At 43.9% G+C, this 25,977-nt stretch overlaps 1 protein-coding gene across 2 annotated transcripts in view; it reads right to left on the reverse strand.

Moving 5' to 3' along the window:
- Window positions 1–25,977, reverse strand: part of KCNN2 (potassium calcium-activated channel subfamily N member 2) — a 123,912-nt gene that overhangs the window by 52,694 nt on the left and 45,241 nt on the right. The window contains exons 3-6 of one of the 2 annotated variants that reach the window (XM_054054709.1): window positions 25,240–25,313; window positions 24,054–25,033; window positions 22,700–22,795; window positions 1,679–2,097 (exon numbers count right to left, since the gene is read on the reverse strand). In XM_054054709.1, coding sequence (XP_053910684.1) covers window positions 1,679–2,097; window positions 22,700–22,795; window positions 24,054–25,033; window positions 25,240–25,261 — 1,517 coding nt within the window. In that variant the 5' untranslated portion in view covers window positions 25,262–25,313. Of the gene's footprint in view, window positions 1–1,678; window positions 2,098–22,699; window positions 22,796–24,053; window positions 25,034–25,239; window positions 25,314–25,977 lie in introns of those variants that run through there. The other variant, XM_054054710.1, reaches the window with a different exon arrangement.

Raw genomic sequence — 25,977 nt, forward strand, 5'->3', positions numbered from 1 at the left:
TTTCGGTAATTTTCACTGAGAGGCACAAGTTTTAAAAGCTTACTTTGAATGTGCATCTATTAAAAAGTCAATAACACAACGAGTAATGCTACTCAGTAATAGTAGTAGCAGGAATAGCAATAATAACAACACCAATGACAACCACCACCACCACCAGTGACATGTAGAACAGTGACGACAATGGATCCTGTTATTCAGAGCCACTTCAGAAGTGACAATTTGGGAAATGCCTGAGCAGACTACTCAGGAATTCCTGAGCAGTAATTCTGTTGAAACAAAACTGGTGGGAACAGAGCTGAAGAATGTGAGACAAAGAGGAGAGGCTTTTCAGAAGTCATTTACATCTGAAACAATGAAATACAATATACTGGGCCGATATCTAGGGTGGTCCATCTGCTCCCACTATGGGGAATATTTTGAAACTATACTATGTGACTGTTAAAATGGCATTTTCAGAACATTCTTAAACTATTAGTCCTGCCATAACACAAGGAAACAATAATGACACAAAGCATCTACTGCAACAAACTACATTCCATAGTTCTGGCAATTTTAACAATAAAAACTATAATGCCAACACGACCTCTAAATTCAGTTTGTAAGATCAGCTCTTTTCCTTTGTAACAAAGTGAGAAGGAACGCAAAGGGTAACTTCCAAGAGTAACACAGCCATAATAATTGGTGTGCAATTTAACTTCTGATTTAAATCAGCAAGCTCCCCCAAACAGCTTCTAAAATGGGCAGACATGGAAAGGAAGAGGAAAACCAAAATGGTTAACAACTCGCAGCAGAAATGCCCCAGAGATATTGAAGATCCTCCAGGTTAAGCATAGAGAAATTAATTCCAGGATCTGAAGAGCTGTCCCAGGCATTAAATCATTCACGAAATCATTCACGGAGAATCAACCTAACCGTCTCCTTGGAGTTAACTGATCTCACATTCCTAGGCAATCTTATCCACTCAGAATCTGATTTCTTGTTTGTTACAGCTGTGTTTCAGAAATACAGTTTCAAGATTTCAAGCTGTCGGCACTGATGGCCACTTATTCTGCACCTACTCTGAAATCTGTGGGAGGGGGAGGCTGGAAAACAAGCTGAAATGAATGAAAGTCTGCTTCTCAAATGCACTCCTGATTTTTAGGGGACGATAAAAGACTTACACTGCTGTGCGTTCCCCTTTTTTCATCTTGCCAACTCGGCAACAATATTTTGCACACCTTTTAATTTTTTTTTTATAGTGCAATAAAACTCAAATTATAAAACAACTTTCTCCATTGGAATTTTACATGGCTAAGTCGTCTACTTTATCCTCAATAAGTTTAATAATATATAAAAGCTGATATCAATGCAGACTATCAACAACTACTATTGACGACATTTTCTAGCACCTGTCCAAAGCGTTTTAGCAAAACATACCCAAAGTCATAGCAAAACACTGAAATCAAATTGCGATTCTACAATAAATAGGGTGACACAAACTTCTCTTCCTCTTTCAGGCAGAGCATTCCTGATAACCTGTGACACAGATTACAACCCAACCAACACTCAAAATATCAAGGACCCAGAAGCTCCGTTCCATTAAATATATAGGTCCCCTGAACCAAAAACTGAAGAGTGAAAACAAGCGAGAAATAGAGAAAGACAGATAGAAAGAACTGAACAAACAGAACGACCTTACCTTTCACAAGCTCGGACAGTCCATGCAGCAATTATCCATAATGAGATACTAAAAACCAACAGTACAGTTCCTGGACATATTGTCATTAGAGTCTTCATAACAAAACGGGTATTGAAGTTTATCTTATTTAATGCTCCAATGCTTCTAGATGAGGCATCAGTGAAAAGTTTGCTATGCAAAAGCATAACTCTGGCAATAAGATATAGTCTTAAGAACATTGGTATAGATAAAATAATATCCACATCAGCTGTTGTTGTGGATGGAGTGTAAGTAAAGGCGAGCCGAGCTGTCCATGTGAATGTATAGTTCCCAGGTATGGGATGTATAGCACACACCAGTATTTCCAAGCAGATAAAGAAAATACGCTCATAAGTCATGGCTATTCTCCAGTCATCTGCTCCGTTGTCCACCATGAACAACTGTAATAATAAAATATAAGGTTAACTTTAGTACATCGTTAACAAATTTTATTATAATTCTATTTTAAAATACCATAGTTTTCAGAGTTGCCAATGACTACTAAAATGAGAATAAATATGTCATTTCAGAAAATGACATTACTACATCACTACAAAGTGAAACATTACTCTGTTTAAGATAAAAAGATTTTTTTTCATGCACTATTTTTAAAACTGTACATGAAACTGTATTTCCACATATTATTTACTAAGAATTCCTCCTATTTTCTTAAGTTGTCATTTCTAGTAAAACAGAACTCTGGACCAATTAAATCTCGTCCCTTCAAAATCAACTGCTTGCGCCTAAGTTGAGAAAATTGAGATGAATTTAAGAACGTGTTTTCAGGATGTATATCTTGAAAATATTCAATTTAATTACAAATTGAAAATACTTTTTAAGATGCAGTGTTAAGGCTGCCCTAGCAGGCTTATCCATGCTTCAGCCAGGGTGATATTATAGCTTCTGTAGATCCATGCAAGATTTATTCAAGCTTAAGGCACCAATATAGTCAAATATAGTAAACAAAACTACACGAGAAACTGCACAAAGACTCAAAAAGTTATCTAATGGTGAAAATCGGAAAAGCAAAGGCCAGCAAATATCAGAGTAGCCCAGGCAGGAAGGTGATGTCTACAAGTAGCTGAAAACTAAATGCACATGTTGGTTCTTGCACAATCAAAGCCTTCAGTTTGTCACCCAGGAACAAAGATACTGAAATATTTCACACTGTTCAGTAAATCACGTTCCTGGTGATTTGCTAAAGAAATACTTAATCTGACAGCTCTGGCACCAGCCGGGAGTAGAAGCGCGCAAGAAGTTGCAAATAGCCAATTTTTTAAAAAAGGAACATAACCCATAATAGCAAAGAAGCTACAATTTCAGTGACGGGAGAAGACCTCCTCATCACTTCAACTACAGACTGAACCTAAACAAGTGCTGTTCAGTAAACAGGAAAGAGGAAAAAAAACCACTTTTTCAAGATTTTAAAAATTACACTACTTAAAAATAATGGGTAAGAAGAAAAAGCACACAAAGAATGCACTCCATAACGTAATAAAAGTATTTTCAGCACATTACACACCATACACGTAGCCAAAAAAAACAATTAGTCATCTGCATTGCTTTGCTCTTTGCCCCTTTCTGTCTTCCAAGAGTTTAAAAAGTCTGATCTCTCTGTATATGTTTTTTAGAGCTCAAAAAACACACTTTACATCCTCCTCCAAATAGAATCAGTTTCTCGAAAGAAAGTGCTCGAGTCATTTGTTCCGACAAGTGATAGCCGCAAATTTACTTTATTGTAGTTGAACTGATACTGTAGGAAGTAAAGAAGTTAATCACAGGAAGAAAGAAAAGAAAACAAATTTCTGCATTTGTTGACCTGTTTTTCATCCGTTTTATGTTCTTTCCTTCTACGTTACTGCACCGGGTGTCGGTGACAGGGTTTTGTTACTGGAGGCTGCGGCAGCGGTGTCTGCGAGAGGCGGTCAGCGGTGGCTTTGCAGTGGATGCAGTGCAGGACACAGCTAAGCTCCTCGGTGAAGCTGCTGGATCCTCTATGAAAGCAGATGTGAGAAACGGCAAAACACTGCCCTGGAAGTGAGGAATGAGGCTTTAAAGAGTGAGAAACAACCCTGGAGATGCTAAAAGAAGATGAAGGTAGAAGAGGTGCCCCAGGCATTGGAACAGAGCTTTCCCTGCAGCCAATGGAAAAGATCACGGTGAAGGACATACATCCTTGGAACCCAAGGAGAGGACCACACTGGGGCAGACACCTACGCTGCAGCCCATGGAGGACCCTCTGCCAGAGAAAGCTGGATATCTCCAGAAGGGACCGCCAGCTGCAGAGTATCCGTGCTGGAGCAGATTCTCCTTACAACAACTAATGCCCATGGAGGACGCACACCGGATCAGGTTTGGCCCGCAGGGCTGCAGACCACGGAGAGGACGCACAATAGAGCAAGGTAAAAGCACGAGGAGGGAAGAGCAGCAAGCGGAGCTGTAGTGGGCTGAATGGGATCCACTCCCCATACTCCCTGCACCACTCACGGGGAGAAGACAGAGGACTGGGCAATGAAGGAGAGAGCCTGGGAAAAGCGGGAGAAGGCAAGGTATTTCAGTTTTTGTCATTGTTTCTCACTATCCTGCTCTACTTTTTACCAGCAATGAATTAACGTCCCCCAAGGTGAGCCTGTTTTGCCAGCGCCAGTAATCAGTAAGGGATTTCCCGGTCTTTATCTCAACTCACTTTTTTTTTTCATCTTCCTTTCTCTGCTTGTCCCGTTGAGAAGGGAGAGTGAGAGTGGCTGGATAGAGTCCGGCAGATGGCCAAGGCCAAGCCACCACACACAGGTATAGTTTTTACCTCAACTGCAGCACTATTAAAGACCGCACCTCGAATCCTGTGTTCAGTTCTGGGCCCCTCACCACAAGAAGGATGTTGAGGCTCTGGAGTGTGTCCAGAGAAGAGCAACAAAGCTGGTGAGGGGCTGGAGAATGTCTGACGAGGAGTGGCTGAGAGAGCTGGGGTTGTTTATCCTGGAGAAGAGGAGGCTGAGGGGAGACCTTATTGCTCTCTACAACTGCCTGAAAGGAGGTTGTGGAGAGGAGGGAGCTGGGCTCTTCTCCCCAGTGACAGGAGACAGGACAAGAGGGAATGGCCTGAAGCTCCGCCAGGGGAGGTTCAGGTTGGATATCAGAAAAAAATTCTTCACAGTAAGAGTCATCGGGCACTGGAACAGCTGCCCAGGGAGGGGGTCGAGTCACCTTCCCTGGAGGTGTTTAAGGAATGGGTGGATGAAGTGCTGAGGGACATGGTTTAGGGAGTGTTAGGAATGGTTGGACTCCATGATCCAGTGGGTCCTTTCCAACCTGGTGATTCTGTGATTCTGTGAAGCACAGGGTCAAACTGAGCTTGAAGACACTCAGTGAATTCAGTGTACGCAACACAACCACACACGCCTGCTTTTCCCTGGGGTCATTCTGCAAACTTTGCGCACTAGACTTGCAAAGTCATAATGCAGAGCCAAGCTATTATAGGTATGTACGCATGCATGTATGTAAGTATTATCAAAAGAGTGCTTGTTTGCACCTCGCAAATGTACTATTTGGGTAAGAAAAGCTAAACTTTCAAAGTATAATAAGGCTCAAGTGTATTTGATTCTTGTGATTAGCCTGTAAGTACTGTCAGTTAAATTACAGAAGTGCTACATCAGTTATGAAGAAGGCTACATACTCAGAACACCCAAAATACAGATAACTAGTAGCCAGCTTCACTAAAAAAAGAATTAATATCAAGCCTTTCAAATGCTTTGTGCCTTTCAAAGAAAAGAATAAATTAACAAGAGTTGAATACTTCAATTCTCAGATACGTATCAATACATGTCAAACCAGCGGTGTTTCAAAATTTCTTTTACATTTTCAAAATCTGCTGAAAAAGAAAGTAGAGAGACTTTTGTCCTCCCTTTTCACCTCCCATCTTCACAGATCTCAAAAAAAGTCCAAATGCAGAAAGGCATTTCAAGAAAAATGATACCTTAAATACTGATTCAATTTAAAAGATGAGGCTAGAAGAATGTTGAGTTAAAATTAGGCATTAAATTTTGATCTTACAGTTTTCATAGAAGAAAATATTATTTAATCACTGAGTTTTTAAAAAAAAATTGAAGATGTCACTACGGAATACATACTTGATAACGTATTCACCTGTTGGCAGAAGAAATCCTAACATGCGACGAAGAAATAAGTTTCTCAGTAGTGCTCTGTGGAATGGGTTATGTTTGCAGACACATAAGTTCCCATCAATAATATTTTAAAGTGATAATATCTTTCACTGTCATACAGTGCGATTTAGGAGGCGAAACCATGGAAGGTAGAAAACACCAGAAAACAGGAAGGACCACAGATCCAGTGCAAGCATTTCTATTTCTATTTCGTAACCATACTAACATTTCAAAATCATATTTATGAGGAAGCTATCCTTACAATTCTGTGTCTCTAAATTAAAACTATGTGGGATATCAAACACTCTGGAATAAATATGGGCCTGTAAACCAGGCTGTGAATGACAACTAAATTGGGAAATATTGAAATGACACAGCTATTAGTACAGGATTTAATATACGTTTTATATACTTCCAGTTATGCAACTACTAAATGCAAGTTTCACTTTTAGTTTGGAAGATGCAGAGGTATTTGTGCACGCCTGCGTGCTCGGGTAGGTATATTTCCTATTCAGAAAGCAAGGAAGGTAAAGGAAGAGAAAGAACAATTTAAAGGATACGTATGCACTCTTTTACCTGCTTTTGTCAATTTTATAATAATAACCATGCGTTAATTTTTTAATGGACCATTGTGCTAGCAGTAAAAAGAGAACATAATAAAGAGTGAGCAAACTCTTCCTATAGAATCGAGCCGTGTGCTCCACAGAGAAGGTCAAACTCAAGTCAAGGTCAAAGATGTTATGCTTGTTCATAGCTTTCAAATTTCTTATAATCATTCAGTGTTGAAATCTAATGCAAGTATTTCATCAGTGTCCTGCAAGGTTGTTCAAACACAGAACTTTCAAACACCTTTACTAAATCTGCACTCTACGAGAAAAATTTTAAAGTTATTTTCATTTGAAATTATGTAATGTATTTCCAGCATGTTGTATGTAAATGTAAGATATAAACTTTAAATAAACTCGATATTTGTAATGCCACGGAGTAAAAATATAAAAATAAATATAATAGCATAGTTATTTATATGGGCATGTATATATTTACATAACTCTTTGATCATATAACACCAAATAAGACAAACACATTCAATATACAGATTGCACACAATATACAGTACGACGACTTAGATCAGAGACTTCCCGCAGCTACTTAAAACAAAAGGAGAAAAGTTAATTTTGTAAATCATAGATGTATCAAAACAGATTCAAAAGAGGCTATCAGAGAAGGCTGGTAAAGGCAAAGAACAAGGAAACTAGTGATTTTCTAAAAATGCCTTTACAATCCAGGAAAAAAGACAAATCTGAAAACTGTATCACTGCTTTGCTGTACTACTGTGGGGATCTGTTAACACAGGAGCACAAAGGAGCCAATAAACAGAGATAAAGTAGCACTGCACTTCTGGAAGCATTCAGTGCAGAAGGAGAATCAACTGTACTCACAAATTTAGTGTTGCAATTGTTCAATTTAAAAATCCAATTTTTAGCGGTTAAATACCGGAGTCACTTAAATCTTATTGAAGAGCTGATGGGTCTATGATTCAAAGTACCAAAAAATAGCGTCTGGGGCTGCTGATTCACCCGAAATTCTGCCCAGCCACTTTTCCATGGCTTGTAGTCCCCAGATTATAATTGGTATACCACCAAAAAAGACCATTTTGGTACTCGGAGAAGAAGATACCGCTTTTGTCTCACTATTCCAAACAGCCCAAAGCGTCCCATTACGCACAAATGATGTAAAATCATGTAGAGGTGGAAGAGGGACAAGACTTTAATTTAGTTCCCCCCAACCGGGTTATGAAAAAGAGACCTTTTTTCTGTCACCAGAATGGTCTGTAAGATATCTAAAGGCCCGTCCCTCAGCCCGAAGAGCCTGCGGGAGCTCCTGAGGGCTGCCACGCTCCTCGTCCTAAACACGGCGCCGCAGAGCGGAGACGTTACCAGGCTTAAGTCATATGTAAAGTTATAAGGCGTCAAACACTTTCTGCGTGCAAAGCACAGAAGGCAATGAATTTGTTTTTCACAAAATTACACGAGAGTTTGGCTATATTTTCTGGAATGTTTCCTACCTCCAGGATTAAAACCAGACTTTCCTTTCCAGGTCGTTAGAAACTGAACCACAAAGTCCTGTGGAAATAGCTATCTGCTAAATGAAACATGTTCTATCACTTATACACGCACAAAACACACACATCCCCAGTTAAAAAATGCCTGTTTAAACAGAGGATTGTAAAAGCCTGATACTTAACTTCTGCACAAAAATAAATATTTCCAAGTAATTTCTTCAAATTTGACATCTCTGTGCAAAATGAGCTTTTCATAATTATTGATATTTTGATATAAACACTGCGTATATCAGTACATGCAAAGAAAACCTGTCGTTAATGTGTGCTGATGGCTAAGCTGGCTCCAAATACTTCACTATAAGATTGCTTCTCTAAAAGACCTTCTCAGGAACGGATGCACAGAAAAGGCTCAGACCATTTATACTGTTTCTGAACCATATTTTCAGAAGTACATCATCAAAGGCTTCACATTAAAATACAACTGAACAATAGATCTCAGTTACTCTGACAGGCCACGCATAGTGATAAGTCTGTCAAAAACCAGGTAAGTGTTAAAAAATGCCTTTACCAGGTTTGTCTATGTAATGTCTTAACCCCCGGCCCTCAGAACGTTATAAAAAAATCTACTTCAAATACTTCATGAGATTTTTTACAAAGAAAGGACATGACTAGGACAAAGGACATAAGCTGACATAGGGTTAAATTCTGCCTAAGCACACAAGTTCAATTCCACCTACCCGTATTTCCCTTCTGTTTTAAATCGCGTACTAACAGTATTCTTTTTTAGCTTTTTCTATCTAAAGATATTCAGAGGTACTGCTCAATATTTTTAAATGGTACAGGACAGATTTTCAGCTCTATTATTCACCTCAAACAGCTGTGTAATAGCCTCACCTCTCAAAAGCCTACAATGCAAAAAATAACATTATTACAGCACTCAGTAATTGCTGGGACATACAGGATTTCTTTTCATACAGAACTCTCCATATATATGTATGTGCTCCAGGGACCCGAAGAAGGTGAGATGCTCCCAAAAATACCATTCTTTCTTCCCAGCACCTTTCTATGAAGGTAATAGTGTTAAGAATTGAAATCGAAGAACTACGAAGGAAAAACAGGACATACCAAGATATCAAGATTTCCTTCCCAAAGACATGGAGAAGAAAAGCCCCTTTAGAAAAGTGAAAATACGCATCCAACTAAGGAATCATCACAAGCTTACAAATAAAGCTTAAAAAATATTAATATCAAACAAAATATTTTTCCTTTTCTTTATTAAAAGATTTATATTTCACAATGCAATCTTCTAACTCAACTTAGTTTGGACTCTTGGTGGAACAATCACAGCTGAGCTTTCTCAGGTCTGTAATCAACAGGAAGATACCTAGTTACGTGAACTTCTATGAACCCCTGAACCAAATCAGAAATCCAGAAATAAAAGTCCACCACTCAAGCTTACTAAAGCCATTTGAGACACTGAGTAGACCCACCAGTAAGTGACTTAATTAAACTGACCGAATCAGGAGTTTCTACAAAGTTTATCTCCACAAGAGGTATTTCTTCATTTTAAGAATATTCCTAATTTCACAGCTATCTCATTATCCCAACTTTTCAGATCCCACCCTCCCCAGCTGCTTAAAACACAATAAAGGTCAACTGCTTAAGTTACCACAGGCAGAAGGCTTCCGCCCACCGCCAGCAGTTCCCAAACGCTGCTGTGACTGCGGTTGACAGTCAAACGTTCTCCGAGCAGATACGGACAGAACGTGACTAAACAATATCGCGTAAGTGCAAGAATATCTGAATATCGCGTAAGTGCAAGAAGCAGAACAGAGAAGGAACAGCTGAGATAGATCTCCTGCACGAACACGCAAAAGGGGAAAATGGGACCAGGTCACTAAAACAGCAATGATCTTGTTTTATACTATGTATTATTCAAAAAGCAGGGAAGAAATAACAAAGAAAATAAAAAGAATACCAACGTTACCACGGAACAGATCCATCTACTAGAGAATACACAATAGTGGCTTCATAAGTGTGACAGAGATGGAATGAAAGAGATACGTAGCTTCCAACCACAGCTTTTTCCCCCAAGAACCTTAGGGACTGAGCAAGGTTATCCCGATGCAGCCCTGAGGAATTGTTTCAGCAGGAAACCTAACCGCAGCACAACTTGTTCAGAACTCAGCTTCCATCAGCTGCTTCTGCTGGCGTGCTCCGTCTCGCCCTCCCTGCTCAGAGAACGCTGCGGGACGTGAGCTATGACACTTTTATTACATCTAAAAGGGAAAGCTGCAAAAAAAAAGGTGAATTAATTGCTTAGGTTCCCTTTGCACTTTCACAAATATAAACAAACAAGCACGCTGAGCAAATTCCCACACTAATAAAATAATCCCCCCCCCCAAACAAGGAAAAAACCTATTTATAAACTTCTTCTGATCTTTCAGGTCTGCTACAACTGCTACACAGACCTTGGCAGTGTGGGGATGGAAACACTGACTTCAAAGTTAGGTAGGAATTTAGTTTTGCACTGAAGCAGCAGTTCTAAAACTTTGTTCGAAGAACACAGCACATCTCCCCACAAAATAACTGGACCGTGTTGCAGAACTCATTTTTAGAATGCATTTTGTAAGAAACCAAGAGCCTGTATTTTATTTTTCCCTATTTCCTGTACCTCAGAAATAAAGTAGATTTTATAGGCTGCTTGCAGAAGCAAAACTCACTGAGAACAATCTATATTTCAATACTTCTATGTTGTTAATTTTAAATTATTATTTTACAATTCTTCATTTCGGATTTGTTTTTCCTCATTCAGTAAGAAGAAATGCCATCTCTCAAAACGGCTGCCATCTGCCACTGCTTTCAATGTGAGAGAAGTCTCACTCAGCTTCATTACTCCTATGAAAACTGGAAACAGCTAAAAAAAAAAAAGATTTATTTCTTTTCTAAAGACATCGGCAATATTTTTGCAAGTGAATAGGTGAATCACAAGTTAAAGGAAGAAACACCAGATCTTAAGCTAGATAAAATGAGCTACTTCATTAATTCTGCCAAAGAAGCAGTGACCCTAAATTTCAGGCTTGTTTTTCAGGAATCGTACACACAAGAATCCATCTTCTTGGTTCCCCCATTGGTCTTTACCTACAATATGAATACTTCAGGGATTTGGGAAAGTTTGTGTGTTTGTTTTTAAACTGGGTAAATTTTTATTTAACTGGCGATGGGTAAATACACATCATCACCACAGGAGTTACGAAGTCCCTGTAGTGGTTTTACTGTCTCAGAAACACAACCAAACTGGGAACTTCATCTAAGGATATGTTTAAAATAACTCCATATACAGAAATGCAAAATCTAAGTATTTAAGCGCTGTCCTAAAGCATGACCTCTTAAATAAGAGAAGCTAAGAATTAAGCAGTAGGAGAAATAGAGTGGAGTTAAATGTACTTGTGCATTCAAATACTCTAATAAACATAGTCATGCGGTAATGCTAAGAGTATAGAGGCATTTCTACAACAACTGCCTCTGTAATTCACCTGGCAAGCAGAGCCGGGATGGAGAAGCACCGATATATCAGCTATTTAGTTACTACCTTTTACTCCTGAAGACCTAAAGTGGGCTTCTGGCTAAACTGTATAGCTGACAAAATCTTCAAACTGCTTCAAAGATTAATCTGAAATATCTTTTAAGAAGGGCAGCTTTCAACATCAGATTAAATAAACATAGGCATGAGTTTCTTTAATGCCATTTACCTTTATTTTCCTATAGGTAAATCTCAAGTCAGACAGATTTACCATCACTAACCATGGCTGTGGCTCCTTCCACAGGAAAAAAACCCAAAAATCTCCCAAAAACCCCAATCACAGCATATTCTGCCAAACGCCTCGTAGCATACACAGTTCTTGTTGCTGCCCCGTGAATTATCTGAATGTTACGGCTTCATCAAAGCCATCTGGTTTACAACAGCCCTTTCAGGTAGAAGACGCTCTGTCCTCAAAGACACTGTTTGTTTTAAGAACTCTGCAAACCAATACATGAAACAAGCTTACACGCAGTGTTGCCAACACCCTTATCTTCCCCTGTTTAAACATAAAATTACTATTCATGATGTTCTAGAAAGCCTTCTTTTCACAGTCATTACGCTCAACGGGACAGGTCGTAGCAGCAAAAATCATGATGTCCAGCCAGTGGCACGAGATGGTGCCAGACACAACACACATACAAAGTTCACAGGTGAAATGCCAGAATTATTCATTTTGGATGAGCTGCACCTCTGATCACAGAGGATATTTAAATAAGAAACAAACTGAATATAATAAAAACGGTTCATCTTTTTTATTTTCTCTCCAGTGCCAAATGGCAGAGGAAAAGAATGGTCCGCCAACTTCCAGCCACACTACTAAACTTCTCATCTGGCTCTGCTGCATTCCATTCTGTCGTTAGGAGGTAGACCGATGTCTGTGCATAAGTGGCTGCACATAAAGACGAAGAACCAAACATTTTATGGTCCCTTCCAACCCAAACCATTCTGTGATTTCATGATTACGTGATTTAGCAGTGAGCAGGTACAGTTGGGCTTGATGATCTCAAAGGTCTTTTCCAACCTAGCGATCCTATGATTTTCCAATCTGACAACCAAACATGGAAAGTGGACACCACAGGTCATCTTCTATCTTTTTTTTTTTTTCTCTTTTTTTTTCTTTTAAACATATTTTGCCATTAAATTACCTTAAAACTCTATGGAAGCTGAACTGGGAATACATCAGTCCCAGCACTGGTCCACCCTACCTCATAAAGAGTTAGATATTCTAAACCAGTACAGTGCAAAAATCAGAACAGAATGCAAGTTATTGGCTTTTACCATGAAGCTCAAACCTGAAGGAGAAGAAAAGGAGGGGGTGGGCTTAGTGTGAAGCCACTGTACCCCTGACACTATTTTGATGGGTATTGTGTTCAGTAGTAGCCGTCACAGGGTACCTTTTAAGCTGTACTGTAATTTTGATGCATGATAATTTCACCTTTATCAGCCTCGTCCTTATGAAAAGCCCAAGAACAGCTCTTGGGCAGTATCCTACAATGGAATCTACAACCAAAGAAACGCACTGCAGTCCTCGTGTAGCAGCTGCACGACCAAAACTGAATTTTACAGCTACCACAGAGAGCAGCTCCGCAGGCAAAGGAAAAGTGGGTAAAGAGCATCCCTCACCTTATTCATAAATCAGTGCCTGTTCAAGAGTTTCCAAGTCTTCTTGAGAAGACATTTTAATAAAAGATATTTAATAATAATAATTTAGTAAGATATTTTAATAATTTTAATAAAAGACATTTTAATAATCCTCACAGTATAATGAAGATTATCTAAATTGAAAGGCTCTGAAGGTCCCACTAATTTAGTTTCTCATAAATATGGTTATAAATATGACCTCTCCTTTGAGGTCAAAATGCACCTCAAATGTGCATGACTGGTGTAAAAACGGCAACTTATATTGTATCAGAAATGGAGTAAGGACAGTTCTATGCGTGCAAAGTTTACAAATGCAATTGTAAAGACTGAATCAAAGCCATTACACAATTTTTATTTTTAATTGAGGCACGCCTCACTTCCGGGCTGCAACAGATATTATTCTTAAAAGCCTAACAACTGTCACAAAACAAGAAATGCCATCCACCACCTTGTTTTGCTAAGAGACAGAATACAAAGTATTGCTTCATAATGCATTAATCCAGTGAATGACACTATTGTCAGCGGACAGGGGTAGGACTGGTACGAACGTCTGCACGCACCTGTAACAATGCTACAGAAGCTGCACTGCTATGAAAGCTGGAATAAACCTTTGTATCAGGAATAAAATGCTTTCTAAAGATCCCCAAAAGTACTGCATTGAGACATACTGTGGAGCACTGCATTCATTTTGCATTGCAGCGTCTGGGACACCCGCTAAAGCAAGCAGATAATTCTTCAAAATTACAGGCATAGCTGCACGGCAGCGGAAGTGTCTTATTTAAATGACAAATGACTGATTTGAGCATAGAGCACAAGACCGACAAGCCTGAGTTTCAAATGTACTTACAAAACCTTCCCCACGTTGCTTCCACAGCACTTGAACTCTTGGTCTGAGCATTCCCTTTTGTAAAAGCATCACTTAAGCGAGAGAAGAAAATGTGAGGATTCATCCAGGTAATTCCTTTTGACAATGAAAACTGCAATATAAATGCTTGTTATACACGTTTCCTTCTTTACAGGCTAACTTACACCTACTCTTCAAACCACAGAACTGTTGCGCAACTATGGAAGACACGCAGCTACATTCTAATAGAAGCAACAATATTTATCGCAGACTACGGGTAAGAAAGCTGAGGAAGCTCTGACTATAAAATTTATGGATATGAGCCTGCATATTTTTATTTCTACACTCTTTTACAGGCAAAAACTCTTCCTTTGACTCCGATTTCTTCTTCTGAATACGCACACTCCCTGTCAAGCAAGGTCCCTTCCCGCAGACGCACCCTCACCAACAGCAATGGATCTGCAAGACAAATTATGGATTTTCACCTATACAGCCTTTCAACTCTATGACTTTCGTGACTCTCGCAGTCTTCAGTAACTTTGTGATACGTATTAAATTGGAATTCAATGAGAAGTTCGGTTCGTCAGTCATATAACACAGAATCCAGCTCTCCCCTGTTCATCAGGATAGCTCTACAGTATCAATATTCATAAAAGTTTAGAAGTTGCCATTTTGACAAACTGAAGTTCTTCTTAATAAACATATTTCTTTACAGAAAAAAACAACCGAGAGCAAATTACTCTTAAAAAGACTAAGAGCGGGAAATTTAAAATATAAAGGTATTTAATTCCTACCCTTTTATTTTGGGGTTTTTTTTTTAAATGGAATTCATGGGATAGTTCCATCTGCCACGAAAAGGTTTACACTTTCCTCTAACGGAATTTTATTCTAAAAGGTCAGTCAGTCTCCAGAAGAACGAATGAGACAAGGAAACACCTTAGGAGTTACACACACCCCTCATCAGAATTCATCCCTCTTCACTTCTTCTAATATTCACACCCTATTGTTTTTAAATGTCAATATAAACTTTGTTTATTAAGGATTGTTTTCATACAGCCGAAGGAACACAATTGCAGGGACTATTCAAGCGGGAAAAACTGAATGAATCAGTAAGTTACAAATGTGTGCTTCCTAGCAACTGCACTGAAAGAGTATTACATAAAATATTTACGCAAGATAAGAACTGAACATTTTTGGTTGCAAAGGCCTGGGTTCAGATAAACCACCTTAAAGTATATGATGGGTTTTTTTCATGTTTTACCACTTCTTTTACACAAGAATTCCTTCTAAGCTCTAGAACACGACAATCTCTTCTGATCTTTTGACAGCCCACAGGAAGAAATTACTTAGTGTGGCTTTCTTTAAAATAATGGGACAAAGTCAATTTAAAAAACGTCATTAAAAATACACTTCGATACATATTACATTTTTTGAATGGAAGGTTTTCCATTCACATTTTCCAACATGATATAGTTTGTTATTTTTTAAAAGCATGGAAAAAGTGACATGAATTCTATTTTGTGTGTGTGTGTTGTCACAGAACAGAGCTGTGGAAACTTCCTCACAAAACTACTTATTTTTCTGCATATTTTACAGTTTATTTTCATTTAATAAAATAAACTTAGCTTACCTAAGAGCTAATTAAAAGATCAATTACAGCCTCTTCTCTAAGGAATAACTTATGTCTTAAAAGGAGCTTCACAGGATGAGAGCAATAATTCATCCTCTAGTAAGTAGGATTTTTCATCGTCAAAATCAAGGGCAAAACCAGTTAAAAAGCTTCTATACAGCTTTTTAACTCTACCAAGTCCTAAGAAGCAGCCATTCCTGTTCTGATCTTTCTTCAAAACAGAACACAAATACATCTCAAACCAAATTTAAAGCTTAGAATACTACATTCAGTAGGTCATCTACAAACCAGAACCAGAATCACAAAAGCATTAATCTACACGTGTCACTCTTGGCACACTTTCATTGAAACTCAAGTAAACAAGAGCTGCAGTCAAGTACTTAACGGAATTTTGTGATCTGAAGTCCCCACAGAGGAGGGATCTGACACGTACAACACTTTCAAATTAAGATGTGTGTGCTGAACGCCTCCAAGACCACAGACAACAGTATCTCCGTTGATTTCAGCTAAGGTACACAATTTCTTTAAGTCCAGAATTTGACCTTTGGTTACAAACGTTCTCTTGCAGCAGGGGCAATAACACGTCTTCTCACACCTCGTTATACACTACGATGTCGTGATAAACTTCTAGCAGCCTCATTAAAAAACACTCAGAACAACAGTGCATGTGAATAGATAATCTCAGGTACGGCCAAGGCCAACCTTTCAGTGTCCTGACCATAAGGTACAACCTCCTTCCACGTTCTAATGGAGCCTGTTCAAAACGGACACAACTTCTGCGAAAGGACTTAGATCCTTTAGGACGCTGACCAGTATTGAAGGGCATCCTACCCTGCCTTCCATGCTGTATATGTTACAGCACTCATTTCAAAGACACTGGAGACCTGCAACTTCTCCTACGTTAACCAGTTCCGCTCATATACCTGTAATCTATGAAAAACGTATGGAACGGAACAAAACTGAGGTATTTTCACAGAAATACTCTACAGTGTTAATTTGACGGATATAGTGTCCCTGGATTCCTACACGATCTTCTGCTCTTCGAAAGACATATGGAATGCTCTATTCAATACACATATGCAATGCGTATGAAACTTGATCGGTTGATGAGAATTTTCGAGTCTGTACATGAAGCTACTGTATCCTGGGTCAAAACTGCTACAGGATGAGTTTTGTCGTTGCCTGATCCAAGACCTATTAAAATAAAAGAAAAAAAACACTAATTCTGAACAGGCTCGAGATCGGAACAAAATTATCACTCAAAGTTTACTTCTTTTCACCCTTCATTGAACAGACTTGCTCTCTATACTCTTAACCTAAATCATTCATTTATGCAGCTGATGTTTTAGCCTTTGTAAGCCCTCCTGTTCCAATATACCTAAGCAAGGGCAAGTTCGACTCAGTACAGAGTCAGCAGGTTGCTTGCAAGATGGCTGATGAGATGCATATGTACCACCTGAGTGAAGGCAACAAAAATAATACAGATAAAAATAAACATGTAATTTAGCCTGCAGAATAACCATCAGAAACATAAGGGAGTTCAACTTCCTATTTCTTCATGAGCGCAAGATTTTTACTGCAGAACTTTCTACTGATGTCATTAAGATAATGAAACTCCCATAAATAGCATTATTAGTATCATGCATTATGGAATTTGTTTGCACAATAAACAGGTCACGGCATGTATTTATTACCCCTTTTTTTTTGCTGCTTCCTGATACTGCCTGTTACATTTCTTCAATATTTCATGTACAGAGAAAAGATGAAAAGATTCTTGATTCTTGAGCAAGATATTTTATTTGGGCTTTCAGCTGTTATAACTTTCCTTCAAGTTAATTAAGATTAAAAGCATTTCACTCCCTATCCAACAGCAGCACATTATTTTCCCAACATCTCAGAACCATCTGGGGTCTGAAGGTGCTTTCTCCTTGGGTAAAAAAGCAATGGATTAACCTCGACACTGGAGTTTGCAACTTTCCACAGGCTTTCTACCTAAGCACAAACTAGCAATATATTTTAGAATTGGTTACAAATGTCAAATGACTTACCAAAAAAAGCCCCAAAATTTCTATTCACTTCTACCAAATTCTAACAACTTTCATGTTTCTGCATGAGTGACAGCATCTGTATCAAGTAGAAGGAAAACAGGTTCAGGTGCCGTCCAGGAGAGCACAGGTTAGCATTACTCACGTTACTATTAGTCAGGACAGGAAACAGAAGCGTGATGTTTATTTAGGGATACACTAAGCAGTCTGGTATCAAAAGAAAGGTGTTCCAGTGGATGAATTCTTCCGGTGACAACCGTCACTCAAGAAATACCAGGCTATGGTGAAATGCCCAACAAAAGACATTAAAGAATTCCTACTGGCAACCTCAGAGGTTATTTTAATTCTTTGCTCTGAGTAATACAAACAAGTGCCAGCAGAACTTCCGGAAGGCTTACTTTAAAAGCATTTCTACCTCCAGCAGTACAAGAGAGAGTCAGAGAGGTCTATTTTTTTTTTTCAGTAAAAGTAGAAAAACTGAAGCTTTACCATGTGAACTGCCACTCAAAACTCTCCTAAATTCCACTTTATTTATTGATCTAACAGGAAATTCCACTAGAGAATGTGGAATGGAACAACAAGTTGTCTAGGAACTTCAATTTCAACCATGTTCCATGCTGATGCTTTAATTATGTAAAATAGTATTAAGTAACAAACTGTTTATGCATGAAGAGGATAATTTATACATGAAAAAATATGATAATTGGATCATGCTACCTTCTTAGCTCTTCCCTCCTCCACCTTTTCAAGCTCTCAACTGGAGTAATAGTCAGAAAAATACCTGTTCCAGGCCAGGATAATGATGAATTGCTTTTTCCCATTGATATTCCAAACACAGAACACTTGCTCTGAAGAACTGAATCAACAACCACACAAGCTTGGAGAGGGAGAGAGAGCACCATGCATATTTCATTACCTCCCAACATGCTGTTTTTAACAGCATTATAGGAGTCACAACAACGAACCAAAAAGAGAACACTCAGATTTGGGGTTGTCACTATCCTCAACTCCAACATTGTTACTCTTGTTCACTAGGCTTTTTTTCCCAGAAGGAAACTTGCTGGTAATTTTTATCCTCTTGCCTGGAAACAATAATGTAAGCTATGAATTACCATTCAAAACCAGAGGGTTTCATCTGACTTTTATTATAGCCTTAACAGCAACTCACATTTATTAAATGTAATAACAACTCTTAAGAGTTTACTCTTTTACTCTTTTACTCTTTTACTTTACTCTTAAGAGTTATGTAGAATAACTAATAAAGTACGATCACTGAAAATTGATTTGAAGGCAATATTTTAATATTTCCAGTATTCCACGCAACCATGCTGTTATTTCATAGAATCATTGAATCATAGCATAGTTTGGGTTGGAAAGGACTTTAAAGATCATACAGTTCCAACCCCCCTGCCACGGGCAGGCACATCCCAATGGATCAGGGGCTGCCCAAGACCCATCCAACCTGGCCTGGAACACCTCCAGCAATAGGGCAGCCACAGCTTCCCTGGGCAACCTGGGCCAGGGCCTCACCACTCTCATCATGAAGAAATTCTTCCTTATATCAAGCCCAAATCTGCCCCTCTCCAGTTTATCCCCATTCCCCCTCATCCCATCCCCACAAGCCTTTGTGAACAGCCCCTCTCCAGCTTTCCTGTAGCCCCTTCAGGTACTGGAAGGTCACTATAAGATCTCCTCTGAGCCTTCTCTTCTCCAGGCTGAACAACCCCAACTCTCAGCCTGTCCTCGTGTGGGAGGTTCTCCAGCCCTCCGATCATCTTTGTAGCCTCCTCTGGACCCGTTCCAACATCTCCATCTCCTTCTTACACTGAGGATTCCAGAACTGGACACAGTATTCCAGATGAGGTCTCACAAGAGAGGAACAGAGGGGCAGGATCCCCTCCCTCGCCCTGCTGGCCACGCTGCTTTGGATGCAGCCCAGGACACCATTGGCCTTCTGTGCTGTGAGCGCACATTGACGGCTCCATTTCTGTCTCAGTACTGCAGTCACCCCCTGTTGGAGGCTCTGCTCTGCCAGGGGCACAGATCGGGACAGGGGCACAGATCGGGACAGGGGCACAGATCGGGACGGGGGCGCAGATCGGGACGGGGGCGCAGAGCCCCAATGAACGCAGAAGCGAAGCCACGCTCCGCAGGCGCTGTCCGCGGTGCTGAAAGGCGGCGGTACACCGCCTCCCTCTCCGCACCCGGCACGAGCTCCCGCTCCACCGCACATCATCCACGGTCAAACCGGGGGGGGGGGGGGGGGGCGGAAGGGGAAAAGGAAAACTCATTGGTCTCACGTTGATGCAGCACTCTCTTTTCTGGAGAAGAGTTCCTACACGTCTTTCTAAACTTCCCTTCGAACCTGTGCAGCAGGTGTGGGAAGGGAAAGCTCTGGAGTTTGGTTTAACGCCCTGGCTGCTTCCAAAGGAAACATACGGGCAAGGTCATTTCAATGGCAGGACCAGAGACACCAGCAAGCAAGGTCATTTGGATGGTAAAACTAAGGACACCGGCAACGCTGCTAGGCACTGCCCCATGGATCTGCTCACAGACCTCCTACCTATAAGTAAAAGTCACAGACGACGGAAAAGAACAAAAACACCTATTTCCATTTGCTGGCATTTTATGTCACTGGGAGTTTCTAAACATTAAATCTGCAATCAGTAATAACTATTAAACTGTCAAGCTTGTTACTTCCCAGCACATTCAGTCTCATGCTTCGTAGAAAAATCTACTTGCGTTTAGGCAGACTTGCTTCTATCAGAGCATTAAAGCTACTACACCACAAGCAGAAGATATTGACCCTTTTCTCTTCCATAGAACAATTTTTCTTCTTACGATGAATTCCTGCCTATTTACACTATACCCACTGGTTAAGTGTGCTTCAAACAAGAATTAGATAGGAACGTTCAAACTTGAATGGGATTGGCAAATAGCTGGTGCAAACAGTCCTCCAGGACACAACAGCCATCTGTGGGCATGATTCCACAGACTTGATTCATTCTACTGCATATGGCAGGGCACTTGCTCCAATCAAAGGCAGGTGTGCCTTCAGAAAACAGTCAGCTTTAGAGAGGATTTAAAAAACTTTATATTATCAGGGTTATGCAGCATTTCCTTCTGCCTGGAGAAGCTTCCTAAGGAAGGACCCTGAAGACGTTCCTAAGCCAAAGTATTTTAAAGGTACTTCTTGTTTTGAGATGTCAAGTGCACAATTCCCTTTCCTTCTAACAAGCTCCTGGACAAAGAGAACTTCCTTTTAATTCTCAACATGAATGACAGCGCCCCTTGAAGCTGCAGCTCACTCCAGGCCCTGCCACGACTACTGCAGTTTTCGGTGTCTCTCAGACTAAAGCACGGGGTATTGCTGTTTTACAGGCAAGTATACTGTGTCAGGCAGCAGTGAAAACTACGTTAACCTTGACAAAGTCACACGATTGCATAACTCCTTCCACGTCGTCACATACACAAGGAAGGTCTGTAAAATGACCAATTAAAAAATAAATAAAACAGAATTAAAACTTTAGCTTTTTAAGATTGTTTTTTTTTTCCTGATCAGTAACACATTCCTAAGAGGATGAAAATTTGTAACCATTTACTTGAAAAAAAAAAAAAACAACTGGATCTTCGAGTAATTAATTAGTGTAAGCTGATACATACACAGACCTAAAACCACTCAGTCACTCTACATAAAATTTTCCATTTAAAGTTTCTGAAAAATGCATGGAGTAACTCAGATGTTTACACGGATTATTTTCCAGCTTTGCTCTTCATGCCTCAGGGACCACTTGTGGGAAGATACACTGGGGAATGTGGCCCCCGTGCTGCAGCACCACTGACTTATTTTTATACCGATAAAGAAACTTCTTCACCTGTATTGCAGTAGTTTATAGAGATGCTCTTTCACCAGAGCACTTACTTATTTAAAGTACAATATAATTAAACAGCTTTCAATATCTTTGCTATTGATGCAGAGAAAGTGGGTCCTGAGCCAGGAATAGAAGTGTTGCACGTGCAAGGACTGCACAACAAGATCCAGTTTGGCAAAGAGTCTTCAGTAACATAATACTTCTCTAACATTACCCTAAGTAGGGGAGTACAGTACCATTTCACTGAAACTACAGCATTCATTTGCACAAAAGCAGGGCACTATAGAATTCTTATTTTTTTTATATTTTTTTTTACTGATTGGTATCAGTAGGAAAGTCTCCTTTGCCCTTGAGAAGCTGTCACTTCAGCTTGCTGCTCAAGGTACCCCTAATTAATCTCAAAAAGCAAAAGCACCTATGCGTCTACGAGTCAGGTATTTTTCCCTTCAAGAATTTGAAATCTATCAGTTCTATGTTTCAGCTGAGCTGAAATGCTAAATTTTAGTTTCTTGGTCAAAATAATTACAACTGAAATGAAAACTAAGTCCCTCAAAGAGAACCTGTGACAATATTTGTAAGACTTATTCTAAAGCTTGGAACAGTATGTTCCTCCTACTTTTAGCCCTATGTTTGACAGTTTTTCTCTGCGACATTCCCAGCAGCTGTGCGGCATTAAGTAAAAGAAGTCTAACATAAGTCTTCCCTCCACTCTTAAACATTCTCCGAGAGTACGCGCGTATGTGAGACAGCGCAGTGACGATGACATGCCTTGCACAACGACGACAATTAACCTTGCCATTAAGACAAAATGCACAGCATGAAGTTTAGTCGCTGGGAAATAAAAGACTGTTGTTGTACGCCTGCTATAGAAGGCAGGAGGCATGTCACTGAGATAGCAGGTTATAACCCCAGGGCCAAGCGATCCTACAGCATAACCGCAGACAGCGTTCCCGAGCAGTCTGAGCTTCCTGGCATGTATACGCCTGCTGTGTCTGTCTCCAGGGCTGAGGACCATCCACCAACTTCGGCAGGCGCAGCGAGATCACGTTTGCTTTCTGAACCAGCGAGAAGTACCGAGTACTTACCACCACCGCACCCCCAGAAAACCCAACTCGCACCCCCAGCTATGCCAGCAGTGCTTACCGACCCACAGAAGGAAACCTTACCTGGATTTCTCTTGCATGGTAGACGATGATAAGCCCAAGCAGGATAATTGTGGAGAGGCTAATAAGGCATTTCAGAGCAAGGGAATACAGCGACTCCTGCAAGATAAAGACACCACCGTCCCTCAGAGACCGGGGTGCAGGGGCTGCTCCTGCCCCAGTGCCACCCCCAGCCCCATGGATGGGCATGCATGGAACAGGGTCCTGCAGCATCCTGGGGGCTCCCAGGGACAGGGCTGGGATGGGGAGCAGCAGCCCCATTGCACCGGGGTCCTGCAGCATCCTGGGGGGCTCCTTGAGACGGGGCTGGGATGGGGCCCCAGCAGCCCCATCACACTGGGGTCCTGCAGCATCCCGGAGGATGCTCGGGATGGGGCTGGGATGGGGTCAGAGCATCCCCCCGGCACTGGAGTCCTGCGGCACCCCGGGGGATGCTCGGGATGGGGCTGGGATGGGGTCCCAGCATCCCCCCGGCACAGGGGTCCTGCGGCATCCCGGGGGATGCTCGGGATGGGGCTGGGATGGGGTCCCAGCATCCCCCCGGCACTGGAGTCCTGCGGCACCCCGGGAGATGCTCGGGATGGGGCTGGGATGGGGTCCCAGCATCCCTCCGGCACTGGAGTCCTGCAGCATCCCGGGGGATGCTCGGGATGGGGCTGGGATGGGGTCCCAGCATCTCTCCGGCACTGGGGTCCTGCGGCATCCCGGGGGATGCTCGGGATGGGGCTGGGATGGGGTCCCAGCATCCCTCCGGCACTGGGGTCCTGCGGCATCCCGGGGGATGCTCGGGATGGGGCTGGGATGGGGTCCCAGCATCCCTCCGGCACTGGGGTCCTGCGGCACCTCGGGGGATGCTCGGGATGGGGCTGGGATGGGGTCCCAGCATCCCCCCGGCACTGGAGTCCTGAGGCATCCCGGGGAATGCTCGGGATGGGGCTGGGATGGGGTCCCAGCATCCCTCCGGCACTGGGGTCCTGCGGCATCCCGGGGAATGCTCGGGATGGGGCTGGGATGGGGTCCCAGCATCCCCCCGGCACTGGGGTCCTGCGGCATCCCGGGGGTCCCAGCATCCCCCCCGGCACTGGAGTCCTCCGGCATCTCGGGGGATGCTCGGGATGGGGCTGGGATGGGGTCCCAGCATTCCTCCGGCACTGGGGTCCTGCGGCATCCCGGGGGATGCTCGGGATGGGGCTGGGATGGGGTCCCAGCATTCCTCCGGCACTGGGGTCCTGCGGCACCTCGGGGGATGCTCGGGATGGGGCTGGGATGGGGTCCCAGCATCCCCCCGGCACTGGGGTCCTGCGGCATCCCGGGGGATGCTCGGGGCGGGTCTGGGCGGGGGTCCCAGCACCGGTACCTTGGTGTAGGCGCCCCAGGAGAGCTCGGTCTCGATGACCATGACGACGATGCCGAACATGCCGAAGATGAGCGCGTAGTCGCTGAGCCGCTTGCGCTTCTCGAAGAGCGCGCGGCGGTGCCCCAGTTTGTAGCCGATGTTCTGGTTCTTCTTCTTGCTGGACTTGCCGCCGTTGCCGGCGCCGCCCGAGCCGGGTCCGGCGGGTCCGTACAGCGCCAGGTTGTTGGAGTTGTTGTGCTCGGGCTTGGAGACCACGATCTCGGGGGCGGCGGCGGGGCTGGCGAGCGGCGGCTGCAGCGGCTGCGACTCCGAGTCCAGCTCCTGCAGGTTCCTGCGGGACGAGCTGAGGTTGCTGAGCGGCCGCATGACGCCGCCGTTGTAGCGGCAGCTGCTCATGGCTATTTCGGTGAAGGGGTTGCTCTCGCGGCGCTGCTGCTGGTGCGCGCCGCCGGGGCTGCCCGCCTGCTGCCCGCCGTGGCACTGGTGGTACTGGGGATACTGGTGCCGGGCATGGCTGGAGGGGGCGACGTCGCTGACGTTGAGCTGGCTGCCCTGCCGCGAGGAGGCGGCGGAGGAGAGCGGCGAGGACCGCGTCCTGAAGGCGAGGGGCGAGGCTGCGCGGAGCAGCAGCGGCAGGTTCTCTCCCGCCGCCGCCGCCGCAGCGCCGTGCGGGGCGCAGCTGTTGCACTGCAGGCACGGGCTCTGCTGCAGCGGGAGGCTCTGCTTCTCCGGACCCTGCGGCGGCGGCGGCTGCGGCGGCGGCTGCTCGGGGCCGCAGCCCGCCGGGAACTGCCGCGGCGCCTCCATGCCGGGGCCGTTAAAGCCGCAGGAGCCCCGGGCGGCGGGGCTGCCTGCGCAATGCGTTATGGTCGGCACGGGAGACTCCTGCCGCCGCCACCGCGGGCCCATCCCGGCTCCCGTAGAATCCACACGGCGCGTGCGATTGGTCGGGCGCACCAAAACAACGGGCATCACGTCACCTGCGGGCGGGGGGGGGGGGGGGGTGTCAATCTGGGAGGGGGGGGCGGTGCGGGGACCCCCCCCGGCCCCGCCCAGCCACGGGGATTCCCCCCTACCCCGCCCCTCTCCCCTCCGCGCCCCCCCGGCCCCGCCTCGCGCGGGGAACCCCCCCACCCCCTCCCCCGCGGGGATCCCCCCCCCGCGCCCCCCCCCCCGCCCCGCTCACATCTGCGCCGCCGCCGGAACATGTGCGCGCGCCCGGAGCTGTCCAGCGCCGCCCCTCCTGCGGAGCGGCCGCGGCTGAGGGGGGACAGGGCGGCAGCGCCTCAGAGACCCCGCCCAGGAACCCCCCAACCCGAGTCAGAGACCCCCGCCCAGGGACACCCCAACCCGAGTCAGAGACCCCCGCCCAGGGACCCCCCTCTCCCGAGTCGGAGACCCCCGCCCAGGGACCCCCCTCTCCCGAGTCAGAGACCCCCGCCCAGGGATCCCCCCCAACCCGAGTCAGAGACCCCTGCCCAGGACCCCCCCCAACCCGAGTCAGAGACCCCCGCCCAGGACCCCCCCAACCCAAGTCAGAGACCCCCTCCCACGACCCCCCCCCTCCCGAGTCAGAGACCCCCGCCCAGGACCCCCCCAACCCGAGTCAGAGACCCCCGCCCAAGACCCCCCCAACCTGAGTCAGAGACCCCCTCCCACGACCCCCCCAACCCAAGTCAGAGACCCCCTCCCAGGACCCCCCCTCCCGAGTCAGAGACCCCCGCCCAGGACCCCCCCAAACCGAGTCAGAGACCCCCACCCAGGACCATGCCAGGGTACAAGACCCCCACCCATGGTGCGAGACCCCCACCCAGGGCATTGCCGGCATGTGAGACCCCCCCCACTCGCTGTGTGAACCCCACCCGGGACATGCAGGGTACAGGATCACTCCCTACCCCTCCCCAGGACAGCGAGACCCCCACCC

Source organism: Cuculus canorus, chromosome Z, assembly GCF_017976375.1.
Source record: "Cuculus canorus isolate bCucCan1 chromosome Z, bCucCan1.pri, whole genome shotgun sequence".
Classification (NCBI taxonomy): domain Eukaryota; kingdom Metazoa; phylum Chordata; class Aves; order Cuculiformes; family Cuculidae; genus Cuculus; species Cuculus canorus.